This window comes from Telopea speciosissima, chromosome 10, assembly GCF_018873765.1.
Source record: "Telopea speciosissima isolate NSW1024214 ecotype Mountain lineage chromosome 10, Tspe_v1, whole genome shotgun sequence".
Classification (NCBI taxonomy): domain Eukaryota; kingdom Viridiplantae; phylum Streptophyta; class Magnoliopsida; order Proteales; family Proteaceae; genus Telopea; species Telopea speciosissima.
The window spans coordinates 50,037,995-50,058,143 of NC_057925.1; the positions used below are offsets into that span (position 1 = coordinate 50,037,995).

The 20,149-nt window shown below is 38.2% G+C and overlaps 1 protein-coding gene across 1 annotated transcript; it reads right to left on the reverse strand.

The window, feature by feature from the left end:
* Positions 1 to 7,905: 7,905 nt before the first annotated feature.
* Positions 7,906 to 12,534, reverse strand: LOC122644083 (cytokinin riboside 5'-monophosphate phosphoribohydrolase LOG7). The gene is made up of 7 exons (XM_043837687.1): positions 12,396 to 12,534; positions 11,026 to 11,123; positions 10,386 to 10,416; positions 9,640 to 9,739; positions 9,451 to 9,521; positions 8,378 to 8,521; positions 7,906 to 7,971 (listed from the first exon to the last, which is right to left on the reverse strand). The coding sequence occupies exons 1-7, from the start codon at positions 12,501 to 12,503 to the stop codon at positions 7,906 to 7,908; spliced, it is 618 nt and encodes a 205-aa protein (XP_043693622.1). The 5' UTR covers positions 12,504 to 12,534.
* Positions 12,535 to 20,149: the final 7,615 nt, after the last annotated feature.

A 20,149-nucleotide genomic window follows, 5' to 3' on the forward strand; every position in this document is an offset into this window, starting at 1 on the left:
ATCCTTGTAAGACCAGACAACTGAACCTAAAAAGTTTCACCGTAAGAAATCCAAGGATTTGAACAATGGACTTTGTCCAACTTCACCATTAAAATCCATGTGAATTAAGGAAGGGGACAAAGGGAATCATGGAATATCTTGAGAAATTATTGGTTTCCATGATTTGATTTGTAAAACAGAAAAATTTTACAGTAATTTTTCATGAATCCCTTTCAAGGATTCATGCCGTCTGTAAACTACCTTACTATGCAATTATGCAACTCCAAGGCCTGCAGACCTGATGGGTCCAATTTTCAAACTCATTTGGGGTTTAATCAAGCAAAAGAAATTGAATGAGACAAGAGCTTAAAGTGTTCAAAGCCTGAAACTAAACAAACCGAGAGCTGAGAGCCTGAATCAAAGTATAAACATCTATCACTGCAAAAACAAACCCACAAAAATGGAAAGTTGTAAAGTATAAATTTCAGTATATCTTCCCCAAATGGGATTCTTCGGTTTATTGCCTAGCACAACACCAAACCAGAGATACTTGCGAGAGACAGAACCAAGAGAGAGATACGGAAGAAGAAGAAGAATCGTATACCTAATTAGTCCAAAGCGAGAGTCGAGGGGGTTGTGCGAATGCCGTTGCTGTTGCCGTCGCCGCTGCCTCTAAGAGCCGAGAATCAAGAGTGAGTGACTGACCTTGAAGCTAGAGGTTGAGTGCAGGCTGCCGGCGCCGTTGAGAGCTTGAGAGCTTGAGTGTTGAAATTCTGAGACTTGAATCGAGAGTGAAAGAGGGAGAAAGGGATTCAAGAGAATAGGAAGCCCTAATTAGGGTAAGACTTAAGAGTGATATTACGAAAATAACCTTATAAAATACAAATAATAAAGGCAATACAACAATATTGATATTTGTTTATAAAAAATATTAAAAAACCATAATTTACAATCGGATAATAAATTATCCGATTATTATCCGACTCCGAATAGAACTATCCGACTCCGAATCCGATTAGCTTTCGGACGGATTCGGAACCTCTTAAACGGATTCGAACTCGGATCGGATTCGGATTTTCGGCTATCCATTTACAGCCCTACCGGGGGCATCCAAGGGTTGGGCTGTGTCACACGCATCCCTAGGCCGGGCAATGGAGCCGGCAGGGAAATGGAGCAGATAATTTTCCTCTTTTTATGGTTAAAGGTTGACAAATAGGTGTTGTGCTGAGAAAATTATCTCCTCCAGTTTCTTGTCCAGTCCAGTTCCCCAGTGCCTCTAATAAGGGGGGTGGACCCTACCCAGGCAGAGTGTTCGGGGAGGGGTGGAATGGTCATTGCGCCCCCCTTGTTAGGGACACTGGGGCATTGGGTTGGGCAGGAAATTGGAGGGGATAAAGATCCTACCGTGTTGTGCCCTGCCGGAGTCTATCTCGCCCCCTCCCCTATGAAAATTAACCCCTTGCCATTCTTTCCCACCCTCTCTTTTGGGCATAGCAGTTCTACGAAAGCCAGTGGCATGCCCAATGAACGTGGCTGGAAGAATCATCTATATAAAAATAATCAATTCGAATTAGCATCTAAGACAAACACGTATGACTAAGTTGGCTAAATTGACAAGGACATATTCAAAGAAATTATGACCGTCGGGTAGAATGGTTTGTGGATTCCGAACAGCTACGGCGGCTGAACCTAATAAGATAGCAATTACGACCCAAGAAGTAATAACAATCGTTGCTTTGAATCATTTGGTTTAGACATTACTTTGGCGATCCTTAATAATTTCAAAATAGTAGTAACATACCTTTTGTGAGTTGGATTGATATTATTTTAGATACACCAAAATCATTTTTTATCAGATCTAATGTACTTATTCGATCTAAGAAGAACCTCGTTCAGAATTGATAAATTCTATGGCTCAAATATTTAGTATTCTCTTATTTATCAATCTGTGTCTACTATTTAGGAAGAATGCTGAACTCGGTCCTAATACAAATAAAAAGATCCCAATGAAAGAGAAACAGAAGTTGTATATTTTCAAGTGCAAGAGCTCTATTATTTTTCTTTATTCTATTGGATTCACTTTTATTGGCCCTAGATTACAAGGTACATAATCGGAAATAAATGGATGAATAAAACTCTGTAAAATAATAGTTGGATCTTCAAACTTCATCAGTTTGGTTAGAACTCCACTGGTGCAATTGTACCAAATCAACTTGTTAAAATTCGTCACCAAAATACTATCCATTAATGTGTCCCTTCCTTCAACCAAAAATAAAAATAAAAATGTGTCCCTTCCCAATATAGAATACCGTACACCACCCACAATCCGGTTTAGTGGTTCCAAGCTCAAACTGTATTTCTTTTTCCATGTCTCTTTAATGTAATCCTCCATAACCCAAAGCTCAATCCATGACCACAGTTCATTCATCTCCTTAGGTTTACGAGTGCATATCATCAGCCCAAGATGCCCATCACAATTTACTAAAATTTTGTCCATGGCTTCTACTAGTTCCTCTTTTGATTGTGATTGAGGCAACATGATAAACCTCCAATTCTCTTTATAAACATCGAAAGCAAATATTTGTTTTTGTTTTTGGTTTTGGACCTTTTGGTTACCAAAACCAAAAGAGGTTAACCAGTTATTTTTTGTTAGCAAAAGAGGTTAACCAGTGAAAAGAACCATGGAAAAAAACCTCCGGCCTCAAATCAAAGAAAATGTAATCCGGCAACCTCCGAATTTCCGAATACGTCCTCCTCCATGCCCAGTTCTTGGAATCAAATATCTCACAATAATGAGAGCCTGAAAATCGAACAATCTTGTAATGCAATGGATTTGATTTCACTACCACTAAGCCCATTCTCCCTGGGAAATTATTATCATTATTAGGATTTGGAATTTCTGTCCATTGCCGCGTAACAGGCTTGCACACAGTGTACCTGATTGATAATCGATGAAATTGGATTAGTACGTAAAATTGCAAACACCTTCAACAAAAACCAAAAAAAGGGCATATTAAGTGCACGAGGCTCCCGCTGTTACTGCGAAATCTGGGGATCTTCAAAGGTTATTATAAATCAAAATGTATTTATGCAACCTTGCCATTGCTTTGCTTTCGTAGAGAAGCTGTTTCCAGGTTCAAACTTGTCATGAGTCATGATGACCACTTGGTCACAACAGAACAACCTTTACCGTTACACCAAAAAAGATAAAATTAATAAAAGTAGCAATTAATACCTCATTGCGCCCGTGATGAAATCGGCTTTACTCACGCAGCAAACCAGACCTTGCGCATGATAAGAAGAGGTTCTAATAAAAGGGTATATCTTTGGCATAAAGTCGAGAGATGATGATGATGATGATGATGCAATGAAGCAGACAAAGCTGGTGTGTAATATTTTCTTGGTAATATGCTGAATGAGGTAACCAGAAACTGATTGTGTCCTCTGAGAATGGAGGCGTCTGAATGTGGAGTCATTTGTGAGAGCATTCCAATCTCTACAAACCCATCTGCATCGCTGAAGAAGATCATCGAGAGCCACATGAGTTAGAATCTCAGAGGATTTCACCAGGTAATTTTGTTGCTGAAGAAGATTGTGAGTTCCCGGAGTACTCTTCTTCTTCCTTCATTACTAACTGTAAGAGTTGGACGAGAGCTAATTAGAGGCAATATTATCCTTCCCTTTAATAGAGATGAATTGGGAGAGGATGTTGTAATTAGGGTTTTACATATCTTTGGAAACACATATGACACCCTCAGATGAGATTGATGTGTCATCCTTATCTCTTAATCTACTAACTAGCGGAAGATTTGATTTGACTGGAGGCTAAGTAGGTAGTTAGAGTTACCCTTGTAGAGAACTTGGAGAGGAAGTAATGGATTAGTGATAATATTCATTCTCATAGTGATGAAAAGCATCCTTAACCATACATTGGATTTAGATATGCAAATTCACCTCCCCAAGTCCCTAACCAACCAGAGGTTAAGATTTTGCCATAAAAATTTGAGCGTTTCCAAATTTTGGAAAGATGAGATTTTGTAAGATTCTTCTACTAAGTAGAAAACCTTTTTTTTTTTTTTAAATAATGGTAAATAGGGTTTGAAGAATCATGGATTGAACAAGATTCTCCTCCACATTATTATGATTCATAAACGCGTTTAGACCTCTATTGTTATATAATTATTGGGTTGAGTTTGAGTGACCCGGTCCAGTTCCACTTTGGTTCCAGAAGGTCTTAAACCGTATAGCTTCCAAAATTGTGATTTCCTACAAGGCTTTGCTGTCCAAAATGGCGTGGAGACTCTTTACTGATCCAATGTTTCACTAGGAACAATTCTTGGAGAAGCATCATCAAGGGTGTAGAAAAGTTCTGAAACAAGGGCTCCTTTGGAAAATTGGTGTTGGGGACAAATTAAAATTAAAATTTGGATAGACCAATGTGTAACACCCTGATTTTTCCTAGAAATCTTGAGACATGTTTTTCATAATTGTCTAGTGTTGATCGTTTCGATCCACAAATCTTCGGTGATTTTCTCATTTGAAAATGTGTTAACCGATGAATACCAGCATACAACAATTTAGTTTTGAGAATTAATAAAATGTTTTCGGGTAAAAGAGAATTTAATAAATTACTAGTTTAGCCCATTTGTTTGTACCGATAAGTTGTCCCATGTTCAAGCTCCATCAATAGCATTTTATGTAAAAAAATTTTAAAATATTTTATTTATCACCTATAAGTGGATCGCACCTGATGATGTGGATGACACATGTCATTGTAGGACACAAGGGTAAAGAAGAAAAAAATAAAAATGCATGAAATATGATTGGGACATGGGTCTTTTCTTTTTCTTTTGTTTGCTGATTTTTACGAAAGTAAGAGAAAAGGGAGAGTGGGAGCCGAATTTGGGGAGAGAGAAGAGAGAAAAATGGTATTGTGAGGGAAGGGGATGGAGGAAAATCGTGGAGAGGAGGAAGAGAAGTTTGATAGGAGATTTTCAAGGAGTTGAAAGGCCAAGCTTGCAGTGGGATTTGAAATCTTCAAAAGGAAGATTTTCATTTACTGATTTTGGGGATTTATTTTTATGGAAATTGTTCTATTTTTGGGATTAGGATTTAAGAGAGAAATTTTTGACGTTGGGATTTAAGAGAGAGAGAGAGAGAGTAAGTAGGTGAGGAGAGAACGAACTGAGAGAGTGAAAGGAAGAGAGAAAAAGAAGGAAAGCAAGAGGAGAGAGAAGCAAGGTGAGATGAGAAAGACAGAGCACCCGTCCCTTGTGCACGTGTGTGTGTTTGGGAGCCTTCAAAAACAAAAAAGAGAAAAAAAAATGGAAGGTGAAAAAGAATAGAAAATTAGAGGTTGTTTGTTGTAGTTAGCATTTTATACTTCATACGAGAGCTTGGGGTAGGATGTCTGTGTGCAGGGGTGTTGGGGAGGTAGTTTCCGGAGAGGGAGAGAGAGAAAGGGGGGGCGGGTCTTACAAATTAACTCTATAAAGGGACAAACGAATACACAATGAAGGTAGTTCACATTATCATCTTGCCCGTGTTTTCCAAATTTTTAATAATATAGACGGGTAAATAAAAAGAGAAAGAGGATTGGACATGCCACTGGCTTTCTTGGAGATGTTGTGCCCAATAGAGAGGGTGGGAAGGTAGGGTAGGGGTCAATTTTCGTAGGGGAGGAGGAGAGATAGACTTAGGCAGGGCACAACACAACATGATCTTTATCCCCTTCAGTTACCTGTTCGACCCAATTCCCCAATGTCCCTAACAAGGGGGGCGCAATGACCATTCCACCCCTGCCCAAACACTCTGCTTGGGTGGGATCCACCCCCCTTATTAGAGGCACTGAGGAATTAGGCTGGGCAGAAAATTGGAGGAGATAATTTTCTCAACACAACACCTGTTTGTCAGCCTTTAACCATAAAAAGAGGAAAATTATCTGCTCCATTTCCCTGTCTTGTCCAGTTCCCCAAGTCCCTCTAATAGGGGGGTGAATGTGGTCCATGTGAACCCCACCCGAGCAGAGTTAGAGGGACTTATGGAAATGAAGCAGATAAAAGAGGTTACAACTTTCACCAACTTATAATTTTTTTTGGTAGAATCACCAACTTATAATTAGCTACAAAATTAATATGAATCACAAAATTTGCCCATGCCCAGCCAAAATGGGTGGACAGTTAGGCATGAATATAAAGGATTGATCGGAGCCGACCAAACAAAAATGGATCAAACCTTATGGGTTAGTTTCAATTTGGGTGTTTTTTTATTTTTTTCCGTTACCGGAAAATAAAATTTGGGTGTTTTTGGAGACATGATAAAAAATCGAAACTGACTAAATGGCCTGAAAAAAACCGGAAATTGAACCAAACCAAACATGGCACTAAAAAAACTGATAGAAAACCCGTAAGAAACGATAAAAAAAAAAGTGAGAAAAACATGTTTCTATTAATGTTTTTTAAATACTTTTATGTAATAACAAAACTGAACAGGACTGAATCCGGTATCGAACTGATAATAACCTGATAAAAATCCAGACCAAACTAGAACAAAATTGAAACCCAACTTTAGCTTAATGGGTTGGTTTTGGTTTGGCCTAGTACTACACCGAACTGGTATCAGACCGGTAATACCCCGATAAAATTGCAGACCAAATAAGAAAAAAACCGTAACTGACCAAAATAAAATTTAGCTTAATGGTTTGATTTCAGTTTGACCTAGAACTAGACCGAACCGGTCGACCAACTGACACAGTTAGATGAAGGTAATCATCTTTACTAATAATAGTAACACTAATAGGCTGTAATAATAATGTCCAGAGCAAAAATGTTGCAGAAGAAAAAAAGGTTAGTGAAGAATGATGATTTTAGGCTTCCAGCACATAAGGAGAATAGGGGGTACGTCCCCATTAACAAATTAATAAATAAATAGAAATAGTTACTACTTTTAGACAACAATGATTTAGGGTTTTGCTAGTGGAGTGAGTGACCAAAGATAACATATTTAAAACCATCAAAATGGTTCATGGGGGTTCCAGAAGCCCGGACAGAATAAGAAAGGAATAGAGACTGGATAGTTTCATAAATTTGCACATGGTTCTTAATTTGTATTAGCACCTAGCATCTATTTTGTTTCTGACTTTCTGTTAGGATTTGGGTTGCACCCAAATTCCACGCTCACAAGGAATTGGGATTTGAGTTGTACTCAAATCCCGAGTCACATAAGAATCGGGTGGGGCCCACCCATTGGGTTTTGGAGTGCTCTATTCAATCTTGGACCTTGATTCTCTACTGTCGAGCTGTTCGGCAGGATCCTACTGCCAAGACACAGCAAAGCAGTAAATTACCTCTTTACCCCTACCCAAGCGCCTTGCCCGAGTGGGGGTAAGGCGGTCATTTATCGCCTTGCTGTGTCTTGGCAATAGGGTCCTACCGGGCAACTCGGCAGTAGAGGATCCAAATACTTCAATCCTTCCCCCTTTGTGTATTTAAGGGGTCAGCCGCGCATAGTGCTGGTGCTCGACGGCTTCCTCATCTGTGTGTGGCTCTTCTTCTCTAGTCTTCGTCTCTCCCAAATTTTGAGTGAGTGTCTCCAAGGATCTCCATTGCTATTCTTGGATTTGGAGGATGAATTGTTATGAACAGTCGTCTTCTCACAATCTAGCGAGATCGTCGCAAAGCTTATAGTGTTGAAGTTCGTGCGGATCAACACATAAAGCAACCATATCATTTTCGCTGCGTGGAAAACATCGACGAAATAAAACCCTAACCTGTGTGGTTTCCATTTTATAATTCCTGTAAACCATTTGAGAGAGAAAGAGAGAGAGAGAGAGAGAGAGATTTTGTTCACACAAAACAAAGTCTATGCCACTATTTCAACATGAACATGTATGTAAATATGGTATGGGCAAAAAATTGATATACAATATTAGCTTAGTCTCTCCACTTCCCATGTCAACTTGGATGTAATCTCATCATATTCTGGGACATATTCCTGTTATTACAAGATTGAAAGAAAATTAGACAATTTAATTATAAACATTAGAGAATTTTTTTTTTTGTATAAATTTTATCCCCACTTGGTAAACAAATGCATCGGCCGAGAATCTGAGTTGTTTTAAACTAGTCTCATATTTTCAAGACAGATGAGACTAAAGTACCAACCAATGCAACATTATATTATGTCTAAGCACATACTTAAATAAGTTTCCAAGTGAAGCATTTGTAAATTTAAAAAAAGGATCCAATGAAATTATCGTCTAGATCTAGGTCAAAACTAGGTTTAATTAATTTAACCCCAAAAAAAAAAAAAAATTTAAGTGGCATTGAACCTTTTAGGAAAGCCACATCTTTATTAGTGACAATAATACACTTATTAATTAATTGTTAATTGTTAATACCTCAAGCTCCCTCACTAATTGCTTGGCTGTTGGGGCGGATACGATAATAAGCCGCGCAGAAGGGGAGATAAAGCCTTCATCGACAGCCTTATCTATGAAAGACAACAAGGAATTGTAGTATCCATCTACATTCAAGAGACCCACCTGCATGTATAAACTCTTACTTAAGTCGATAAATTTAGTATTAATATCATCAAAATTCGAAATATATCATTTTTTGATAGGTAATATCAAATTTATTGCAAAGAAAAGAGAAGAAATATGTACAAATAAATAAGGGCAGCCCTACTACCTCTCAAGGAGCTAGAACAAAAGCAAGGAGGGCCCCAAACCCAAAGAACAAAGGGGAAGAGGGGTGGGGAGGGGGGAGTGGGGTGGGGCTGGGGGATCAACTACAGCCCACCACCTGTAAAACTCCAAGGGGGCCCCACACCATCAGTTAGAGACAACAAAACATGATTCCATATGAAAAACCAAGGCTAAGGCCCAAGGGCCTATAGGGGATGCACCCCCATCTATCAACAAGGAATAAGTTCCTAGGGGACGACTTGGGTCCCTTTGGAGAGGAGGCTTGATAACATTAATCTTCAACATCCAACAAAAAATGTCTCTAATAATGGTTGGTCTTGTTTGATATTTCTTTTCATTCATATGTGTGATATGATGGAATAGAAGGCAAGCTTGGCAATGCAACCAATGGGGTCACCCTTAAATGTCTTGCCCTCCCACTTTGCCTTAAGAAAATTCTGGAGAGAGAGAAGAGGGGGGGGGGGGTTTATCGTGCTTGAGGGTTGAGAGTCCCGATTATCATTGGGCAGTTTTTGTTACACATTTGTGTTTCTATTCTTTTTGAACAACTTCAAATGTGTTTCTCCAATTACTAACAAATATGTTTTTTTTTTCACCCGATTTGCTAAAAAAAAAAAAAGAAAAAAGCATAATAACAGACCAGACATCACATATATTTTATTCCAAAAAAACACAAAAACATTAGAACTGTTTCTTTACATTTTGAGACTTGATCTTGTTTTAGAGGTTTCTTATGACAAACAGGATCAATGGGAGAGCCTTACAGGTTTTTGATGGATTCCAAGCTGCGCCCAAGTAATAACTTCCAGCAGTTCTTCAAGAGTTCCATATCCACCTGAAGGTGAAAAAGAAAAAGGATAAATAAGACACGTGTAATTTGGTATAGGAATTCATTAGTAAAGAGACAGATTTACCCATGGGAAAGTTAAAACTTAAAAGTCCCAAGGACATACCAGGAAGGGCAATGAAGGCATCAGCTTGACGAGCCATCTCAGCCTTCCTCTGGTGCATGTCAGATACAGCTCTCACTTCTCCAACAGTCTCACCACTAATCTGAAACTTGCAATGAATTTAAGGAAATTACAACTGGCCACTTGATACATGAGGAATAAATTCCCACCAATTTAGCCCAATTACTTCTTCAAGAATTGAAAGAAATCTGAGATCACTTATAACAAACAGTTATAAGAAGAGGGAGAGGATTCACTGAGCAAGCAGCATAGGGCAGCGCACCAATGAGGAGCGATCCTCTATGTCTATCTCTATCTTCATATGAAATGACCTCATGACCCTCCAATGTATGGTGCCATTTTATCACACCTCATGAGTGCGCTCCTCTATGCCGCTTGCTCAAAGAATCCTCTCTCTAGATTTAAATGGGAATTTACCCATAGGTGAAGGATAGATAAATATTCTAAAGAAAATTACATAAAGGGGCATTGTTCTCTGTGCCGCAGCGCCAGCTGTGCCCAAGCACATATGAGTAGGCATAATGACCACCTTGCCCCCTGAGTGGAAGGCCCATGTGCCTGAACGCGCCTGAACGCAGTCTGCGCTGCGGCACAGAAACCATTCTCCCCAAAAAAAATTGTGATTCTAGAACCATGGCTTTCATCTAGTCTAGGAAAGTTGTAGTCGACAATAAGAATTGAATGAAAAAGGTAAAAAAATTTGTATCAATCAAAGTTCCCAGACTTACCTCTCTAGGCATGAGAGTCTTGGGAATAATCCTACAAAAAAGAACCCATAAAAAATATGTCAGCATCAGTACCACAAACAGTATCACCATCATTCTTCTTTTATTAAAGATGAAGATTTGAGTACAAAGAGGTAAAGAAAGAAAGGGTGCATTTTAATTCAGAATAAAATATCAATATCCTTTTCCTTCTTCCAAAAGAGTGGTTCTTTCTATCGGTGGGAAGGGAAAGAATGCAGAAAAAGTTTCCTTTCTAACTATAACTCTAGAAGTTGCAGTCTGTACTAACAAGTCTAAACAGACCAAAACCGATTTCACTTTTTATGGTTGCCAACTCCAAAACCTTAGTAAAAGAAACACTTTTCAATTTTACTTACAGACAAAAGAAGCTTCACTTATTAATCTAGCAAACCTATTTCTACACAACTCCAAATACCCATTCCTAGTTCCCACCCAAAAAAATGAATACTGTTTCCTCCATCAGCAATGAAACCATTGTAAAAGGAAAGAAGGGCAGCAAAAATGAGGACCACCTTTGATTCCCAAAAATTTAAAAATAAAATAAAATAAAAAACTGAAATCATTAAACAGAAGTAGTCTGAAGCATAACACAGAGAGAGAGAGAGAGAGAGAGAGGACAAACCCTAGAACATGGCGCCCACCATCATGAACAGCCTGAGAAATGAGGCCCATTAGCCCCACGCTTCCACCACCATAAACCAAATCGATCCTTCTCTCCACCTTCAATCACATCGAAATACAAACCCACGTAAGACTTGTTGAACATAAATAGGAACATCAAGAACCACCATCATCAATAGCATGTAATGCCACTAAACAATACTAAAAAGGGCCAGCTGAAAGTGAGAATTGAGATGTATTTTTTTCTGTTCTATTTTCCTAAGTTCATTTAATTGAGGGAGGTGGACCCCATTTAGGTAGTGTGTTCGGATTAAAATACGGTGGTCATTTCTGTCCCCCTCTATTAGAGGAACTTGGGCAAATAAACCTGCCCAGAAAATGGAACAAATAAAGACTCGATTTGAGATGGGTCACATATAGAGAGTTGAGACCCAATCAAATGAAAATCCTGAGAAGCAAGTGATAAGTACTTCATGGAACCCATAAATAAAAATCATGGAGGTTTTGTCTTGGAAGGAAGAGTGGTGTGTGGGGATGTTTGTAGAGAAGCCCAAGAGACCATGATACAAAAGGATTGCACGTTTGCTCTCTAGGGAATAGAAATGGCAATGAAACGGGTTAAGATGGTATCCGACCGGATTTATTTGGTAAAATTAGAAATTTTTTGCGAGGGGAATGAGGATAGAATTAAAGTTTTCAATATATATATTAAACCCACCTGGTTGCCAATGTCATTCCAACCAATGAAAACCAAGAGAATTTTTAACTTCCATAGAGAAAAACTGATATGACAAATCAACACAAGAATTGGTGATTGTCATGGTTAGAGGAAGAGTAATTGTAAGAGGGAACGGAACTGAAATGAAAAATTTTTGAATCCTCAAGCAATAGAGAGTATTCGAAACAATATTTCAATATAAGTTTAGAGTTATCACTTTAATATACTTCGCTGAACTTTAGAAGAAAAAAACAAAAATCAACACAAGAAAGAAAAAGAAAACTAGGAACATAGAAAGAGACATGGATTTACCAAAAAAAAAAAAGAGAGAGACATGGATGAAAAAGCCAGCATTTATTACAATTAATGAGATTTTAAGAACCCATAAATCTGAAAATATATGTGAAACTAAAAACCCACTCAAGTTCAAACCCATCAAAGTGACTAGGTATATGAGAATAAAAAAAGAAAGAAAGAAAGAATCAACCTAAAATTAAAAAGAAGAAGAGAGGAAGTGTAGGATGGAAACCTGAGAAAAACAGTTTTGGAAGTTTTGAATTAACTGCATTACCCATTAAAGAATTTTGAATTGCATGGATGCTTGCTGAGGTGAGAAGAAAAAAAGAAGATAAAAAAAAGCTCATTATTATTACCAGTTCCTTCCCCAGCTCAACTGCAGCTTCTTGATAGCTTGTTTTCTTCCCTGAACTACTCCCACAGAACACACAAATCCTCTTGAACCTCGATTCTGTCTCCTCCATGTCTCTCTCTCTCTCCTGTTACTTTCTTTCTTCCTTTCAGTCAAATTAACAATCTCCTTGAAGCTTAATTTGGAGAAGCAAAGGTGGAGAGGGAATGAAAACAAAAGCTGAGAATTTAATATAGGTAAAACCCTCCTTCCCCATAGAAGCCCCACCCTATAGCCCTATACACCCTACTCTATATTGCTATATACATACCTCAAGGTCCCCCAATTCATCACGCCGACGAAATAAGGATATACTTTATTTTCTCTACATAAATTCAGAAGGAAAAGAAAATGGGAAAAATTAAAACAAAAAACGGTACGATCATTAAGAACTACTAAGAACTAAGGGGGTTTTCGAAAAATAAAATCATTGTACTTGGTCGTTCATTGGTAGATCTTCTACGGCATGGGTTGCCCGTCCTGCCATGCTGCTCAGACACAAGACGATGTGTAAACACCGTGGTATGACTGCTCGAGTGTCTTGTCTGAGTAAGAGTAAAACAGTCAATGTGTGTAGCCCAGTGTCTCCCTAGCCTCCAGGCAGGACAAAATTATGTTCCATCACAAGAATGCTACTATCTTCCTTAATTGTTTATGTTTTCTAGTTGGTCTTATAAAATTGGCACGCTCCTCACGTGTAAGTCTCTTGTACCACTAATGTCAATGGCAGGGTAACACGGCCCACACTAGCTAATGCTAGGAATGATTTTATTTTTGAATAAGATGGGAATGATTGTTATTAAAATAAAAAGAGAGGGCTCTATGACCAAGGAGTATAGGGTTGAAAGAACAATGATAAGAAACGAAATGGTTTCATACATAGAGACAGAGAAGTTATTTCATGAGAGAGAGAGAAGGTGGTAGTGTATTCTGCAGCAGCTAGCAGCTAGCAGCTAGCAGCTAGGGTTAAATAACCTTTTTCCTAAAAATAAAATTTCTACGAACCATATATATATGGCAAATAATATGTACGTAATTGAATTTTTTGGAGATATATCTTGACTAAGTTGGACAAATGTGACAAGTGGGTGGATCCAGATCTTCTACGGTGTGCTGTTCGTAGCGGTTTGTGCGGTGCAGATTAGACCGTGCGTGCAATGACCGCCTTACCCTCGTTCGGGCAAAGCGAACAAAATGCCCACTGAACTCATTGGTAACTCACTCTACTTTAGAGAACAAATAGGAGATACTCCATCTAGAGGGAGAACAAAGCAGACGTCTGGCTAGATGGCCTCCGTGAACGGACAAAGAAAGAATATGTGATATCTATCTTCAATCCCTATCGAGCAAAAGCAACAAGAGGAAGGCTTTGAAATATTTCTCTTCCTTAATTGATCCACTGTGGGGAGGAATTTTTATCCTATGCTGTAACTGCACGGTGCTATGCTGCATTGTGCGACGGTTGCAGAGGCCATGTGCACTATGTGGGGCCCGCTATACCACATGGCCTTTGTAGCGCCGCACGATGCAGTACAGCACCATGCTGTAACAGGAGAGGATAACGATTCCTATGGGGAGTACATTAACCAGGCAACACAATGTAGTAAAAGTCTGCCTAGGAATATTTCCAACAAACCAAATGGCATTGTACCAAGGGAAACCGCATTACTTGTCGAATAACCTCGCCAGAATTGGAAGGTTTCAATTCTATGGAGAGTTGGGCGCTGATGTAATTACATTCTATATCAACATTTCGTTTCAATTCCAGTTCAGTTTTAGTTTGTTTTATTGGAATTTTGGTATAATGACTTGCACGGTGTGGTCGTGGTTTGTTTCAGTGAACTTGAATTAGTAGAATGGTGGTTTATGTTACTGAATCGATTCAGTAGTTATGTAGCTTGTGTAGTTCGATTATGAACTTGACATTATTTTCTGTTTCTGTGTTGTGAAATTCATATATAGCTAATTGATGGTAACTGTGGGTAGTAGTTATGGCTTTGGATAGCCTTTGTATTTGAGCTCTGGAATATGTTGAAGAGCTCAGGGTATTTAGTTAGTTTCTTCTTTAGATTTTTTTTGGAAGAAAAATTGTTCGTGTTGTTCCAATTGGTTACATGCTTCACCCAAACTGTAATTTTGTAATTATTGTAGTTAAATGAGTTTTTTAAATTTATTTATTCCTTTGGTATTGGTTACATTCTTAGAATAAAGTTCTACCATTAAGGTTGTTCTATTCCTTTGGTTTATGATTCAATTTTTATAAGGATTTGCTCAGAGACTAAATATTGTTTATGTTTTACTACTAGTATTACTCATCTGTTGTTTAAAGGAGGTTTTATGTATCTATCTGGTTTCATCTATAGGTGATAAAAAAAAAAATACTATTTGATCTGTGTGTGTCCAGATGACCTGGATTCTTCTAATTTATGATAATCTTAAGATTACTGCAGCCTCAGCTTCAGTTAATTTGAGGTTCTACTTCTAAATATGCAAATGTCTTTTCGTTCTCTCATTTATTTGTAGAGTTTAGAGTACCACGTACCAAGTTGGCGCGTTGGTCAAGTGCTCACTTGCTGAACGCTTGGTCACGGGTTCAAGTCTTGGAAATAGCCTCTCTGAAAACAGGGGGTAAGGCTGTGTACATTTGACCCTTTCCCAAACCTTGTTAAATGCGGGAGCCTTGTGCACTGAGTAGGGAATTACAAGATCATCCCAAGGACACATTTGGTATCCAGAGGTCACGAACCAACCATAGAACCCTGTTCAATAAGTGGAACGCATTAACTGTCCACTCTCCGGCTGCACAGTTAGGGTCGGAGAAGGCAAAGGTAGGGCCAGTCTAACTTGCAATTATGCGCACCTTGGACTTGTGCTGAGTCTGGGCTGAGAAAAAAAGCCCATCCCTATCCTAGCCCACCATAACTGCCTGAGCATCAGGTTGGCTAGGTCTTCAGAGGAAAGTACTTGAAAGTGAAATACTGAGCCACGATGTAGCCCGGCCCAGGTTTCACCACAACTTTGAGGATCTAGTCTTCAAATTTATAGTTGAACCAACCTACATAAATGTCCTCATAATGAACTTTTCCCATGGTTTTCTTTGGGAAGGCTTATTTTGTTGCATTAAAAATATCTGTCATTGCAGGTATACAGCAGTAAAAAATAAAGGAAAATTTTATATTGTGAAGAGGGAGACTGTTTTTGTGTTTTTAATTCCAGATAGTCTAAAGGGTATCTTTAGACGAGCACAAATATTCACGGAAGGAGCACAAATATCTATCACGTTATCAAGGATCTGGATCCTCTACTTCCAAACTGCCCTTACTTCCGTGCACCCCACACATAGCAAGGCCGAAAGACTGCCTTACCTCCCCCCCCCCCCGCTCGGGCAAGGCCCTCGGGCAGGGGTAAGGTGATCTTTTTGCCGCCTTGCTGTGTTTGGGGCCCACGATGCAGTATGGACAGTTCGGCAGTAGAGGGATCCGACCCGTTGTCAATCGAATAGACCCGAAATTTTGTGGATAGGTAGAATCCAAGGATCCCTACTCACTTCACTTATCAAGCTTCAGCTGAAATGGAGTTGGGTAACCTTACTGGAAAAAAAAGGGAAATGGAGTAGCGCAAGTGTTAAAGTTAGGGATGTAAATGGATCGGATTCAGTTTAGATTTACTACTATCCGAATTTGAATCCGTTTAACGAATGAGATATCTGTATCCGATCTGATATCCGACAGAAATTTAAAAGCTAATATCATATTCAAATTCGAGAGTTTATTAGATATCTGGATATTATCCGATCCGATAAACTACCTGATTAGTAAACAAATCTGACCTATATCAACTCATGATTAGGGTTTGGGTTAGGACTTAGGATTAGGCATATTACCAAAATATCCTTATAAAAGTATTTAAAATAAGGGTAATATAATAATATACCATATGTTTTCAAAAAATATTAAAGTAATCACCTTTTATAATTGTATAGTAAATTAACCGATATTATCCAGTCCGAAATGGAAATATCCGAATCCGATTTTCTTTTGGACGGATTCAGATATTTTTCGGAAACTAAAATTTCGGATTTGGAAACCCCTAAATGAATTCAAACACGGATCGGATACGGTTTTTCGGCTATTAATTTACATCCCTAATTAAAGTAAAGCATTAAATCTCTATGGAAAAATTGACTCTTATATTCTAAAATGAATTTAACGACTACAAATACAAGGGAATATGATAATATTTGAAGGGTGTATGATTAAATTTGAGTTTGAAAAATTGACATATAATAATGTTGAAAACAAATCCCGATGCAGAAAAGAATGGAAATCACAAACAACAATCACACAATAAACATAAGGATTTACATGGTTCGGCAAGATTGTCTATATCCCCAATGAGATGAGATCTGTTTCACTTTCAATGGAGATTAGGGTTATAGCAGCTTGTCCTCACACTTCTCTCAGATTTTGTCATAGAGAATGAACCTTCACTACATATCTATAGCGAAATCCTAATCAGGAATTTTACCGAAATACTGATATACTCCTTAAAAAATTTTCCTTGGGGCCTATTGCCCCCGAACCCCCCCTCATGGACCTGGTAGTTCGTCAAAGTCCCGCTAGAATAGTAGATTAACGCGCAAGTAAGTTGATTCCTCCGAGCCTCGAGGTCTACGGCCCTTCAAAGTCAATCCACAAACCAAGCAACGGAATACAAGATATCATACTCCCAACATAACTAATCAAAATCATTTCCTATCGATCCATAGATTGAAATTTCTGCATCCCCCTTCCATGTGGCAAAACTTAGTGTTATTGGTGAAGCCTGATCTCAGTCCAAAAAGTATTGTGGTGAATCTTCGATGGGTTGTTTCGGCTTCGAAACTCGTCTGGATGGCCTAAAAGTGCATATATTACCGCCATAGGCGATATCTCTTGTAGAGCTCGTCGAGATCTTCGATTTGATCTGTATATCGACTTATTTTAGTTCAAGTCTTGAACCATACTAGATGAGTCTTTGGAAAAGGGGGGGGGCATTTTTGTACTTTCTGGGTTATGGTTTCCTTATATAATGTTGTATCTCTTTGAGAGATGGGGGGTTAGGGCTTGTAACATTCTTCAGAGATTAGTGGATCAGTTCTATCGACCGTGGATGTAGCTTCCTTCTTGGGGGTGAACCACATAAATCTTGTGTTGTGTGATTGTGTGTTATCTTTCTCTTTCGTTTTCTTCTGCAAAATCGCCATTCTGCTGAATTGTTTTTTTAACATTTAATGCCAAAATAGAGATACCTTTTAGTCTTTTAAGCTAAAAAAATGCCAATTATCTAAAATACAAGGGGGTACATTAAACCATACCTATGCCAAATAAAATCATGGCCTATGGTAAAACTATTTTGCCAATACGAAACAGGAAATATTTTTATTCATTTGGAAATGAACATCACTAAAAAGCCCTAACAATATACCAATTCAATATAGATCCGGACCAGCCCGTATTGGTCTGGATCGGACAGATTTACCCTTGTTTCCTTTGAAAATTAAAATTTTTTTTTACATTTTTACCCTTCTATACGGATCCACTGATACGGGATTGATCAAGAATCGATATCGATCTGTACCGATACCGATACTAATCGACCGATCTGACCGAATCCTCAAACCATGGGCACGACACAGGTCCACAAACCCACCAGTAAATCATATAGCTGTGCGTCGGGGTCTAAATTTGGGCCAAACTGATTAGCCCAAAACCAAAACTTTCTTCATTAAACCAATAAAAACATATTGATTATGATTGAATCATACTCTCAAAATTTCTTTCCCTTCTTTTATTCTTGAATTTTTTAATGAGACTAAAAATAAATATATTTTCTTAGTCCTTTCTGATCTCTTGGAGTAAAAGTTTTTTTTAAGTCACACATTTAAAATTTATCACAAGGAATAAAGTATGTGATACCTATCATAAGGTTATACAAGGAGCCCACTTATAGTATAATTGGTTTCGTATCTTGGGCCCAATAATGGCCCAATAATTCGAGGACGATAAGAAACCAAAAAAACCCGCAATCTACATGTCATTAAAAAAAAGCAAATGTTTGTCGGCACCTAGGTTGAAGGGAGAATCTCTTAATCCACTATGATTTAATGTTGTGATTGGACTTCTGGAATAGTGGGTCTCATCGAATTTTTATCATCTGCGGTTCTCCTGCCTGGTATGGTTTCCTAGTGCCTCTAATAAAAGGGGGTGGATCCCACCCGGGCAATGTGTTCGGCCAGGGGGTGGAATGGTCATTTCAGTCCCCCTATGAGAGGAACCTCATAAATGTACTGGTCAGCGAACCTGAGGGGATAAAGGTCTGGGTCTCATCATTAATTTTCATCCACTATTGTGGAAGATCTGAAATACCCTTCTTGGGTTGAATCAGAGAGTCAAATACCATGGAATAAGAGATTCACTATTCACCATGGATGTAGGAAAACTCAGTTTTTTTTTTTTAAAAAAAAAAAGCACACACAAAAACCAAAATCATTAAGTTTATAAGTAAGGGTGTCAAATGGGACGGTTCACGGTATTCGGGACGGGTCTGTACCAATATCGGTACCAAAGTACTCTACTATACTTGTTTTATATTTTCTCAAATTTCCCTACCTCAAACTTCTTTTCTAATTGTCCTAAAAAGTGAACTTTCACTTCTCTTTCTCCCCTAAAAATTCAACATCCCTAGATTACCCATGTCGTCTCCTATAGCACCTCCTCCTTCCAGCAGCACCTGTGTGAGAACAATAGACCAAGAAAGAAGGTTTGAATCTCAATGAAACAGAATAGCTATATACCTAGATTAGGGTATAGGACCCACAAATAAAAATTGACTCCACTTCAAAATTAGTTTTACCAAAGAATAGGTTTTGTGTCAGGTTGTAGTTCGAGAATGGTGTTAAGACACCTTAGTCCACCTGGTAAAACGAATTTCAATCCGCAAGTATGATAAATATGTCAAACCATATGCATGATGATACTATGCAAAGTGATGTACAAAAAAGAAAGAGGAGACAGGGGCGCTTACCTCTAGCTAGTCGCCCTATAACACAAAAGATTAGTATACTTGAAAATAAAGGAATAAATGAATGCAAAAGTTAAGTTAAACTACTGTTAACCTTCTAAACAACATATGAAAATTTAGTATACACATGCTCAAAATTACAAAAATATCATTATTCATATGAAGTGTAATATGTAATCAACCCACGTAATAAAAGATAAGCAAAGTGTGGGAGTCTTTTGCTTTCTCTATATCTCTCTTAGGGAATTAATTAATATATGTAAAAAGAACCTAGTAAATGTCCCTCATTCAAACTCTTAAGATTAGGGATTAGGCCATTAGGGTAGCTTATGGCTAAGAATGGAGATAGACTCCTCTATGTCACCAAGACTTTGGTTGGAGTAGATTGCAACTTAATTAGTTACAAATTCTGGAAACACAAGGGAGATACATGTATATTTTGAAAATGCATGGGAACTTTGTATATTAATGCAAAACTCTGGGGAGGTCCATCTAATTTTCCCATCTTATTATTTTTTCTAATCAACACCCAAATCCCCATGGAGCTTGTTGTTTGAGAAGTTACAAAAAGTCGAAGCCCCACAATTTAGAAGCAATAGCCTAAGGATAATCTAAGATTTTGAATTTCTATAAATAAAAAAAAGGTGAAATGTCACT

Coding starts and splice junctions, on each gene's coding strand:
- LOC122644083 (XM_043837687.1), bottom strand. CDS start 12,503: ATGGAGGAGACAGAATCGAGGTTCAAGAGGATTTGTGTGTTCTGTGGG. Junction 10,417..11,025: donor GGTGGGCGCCATGTTCTAGG/GTTTGTCCTCTC, acceptor TCTTTTTTGTAG/GATTATTCCCAAGACTCTCA. Junction 9,740..10,385: donor AGACTCTCATGCCTAGAGAG/GTAAGTCTGGGA, acceptor TGCAAGTTTCAG/ATTAGTGGTGAGACTGTTGG.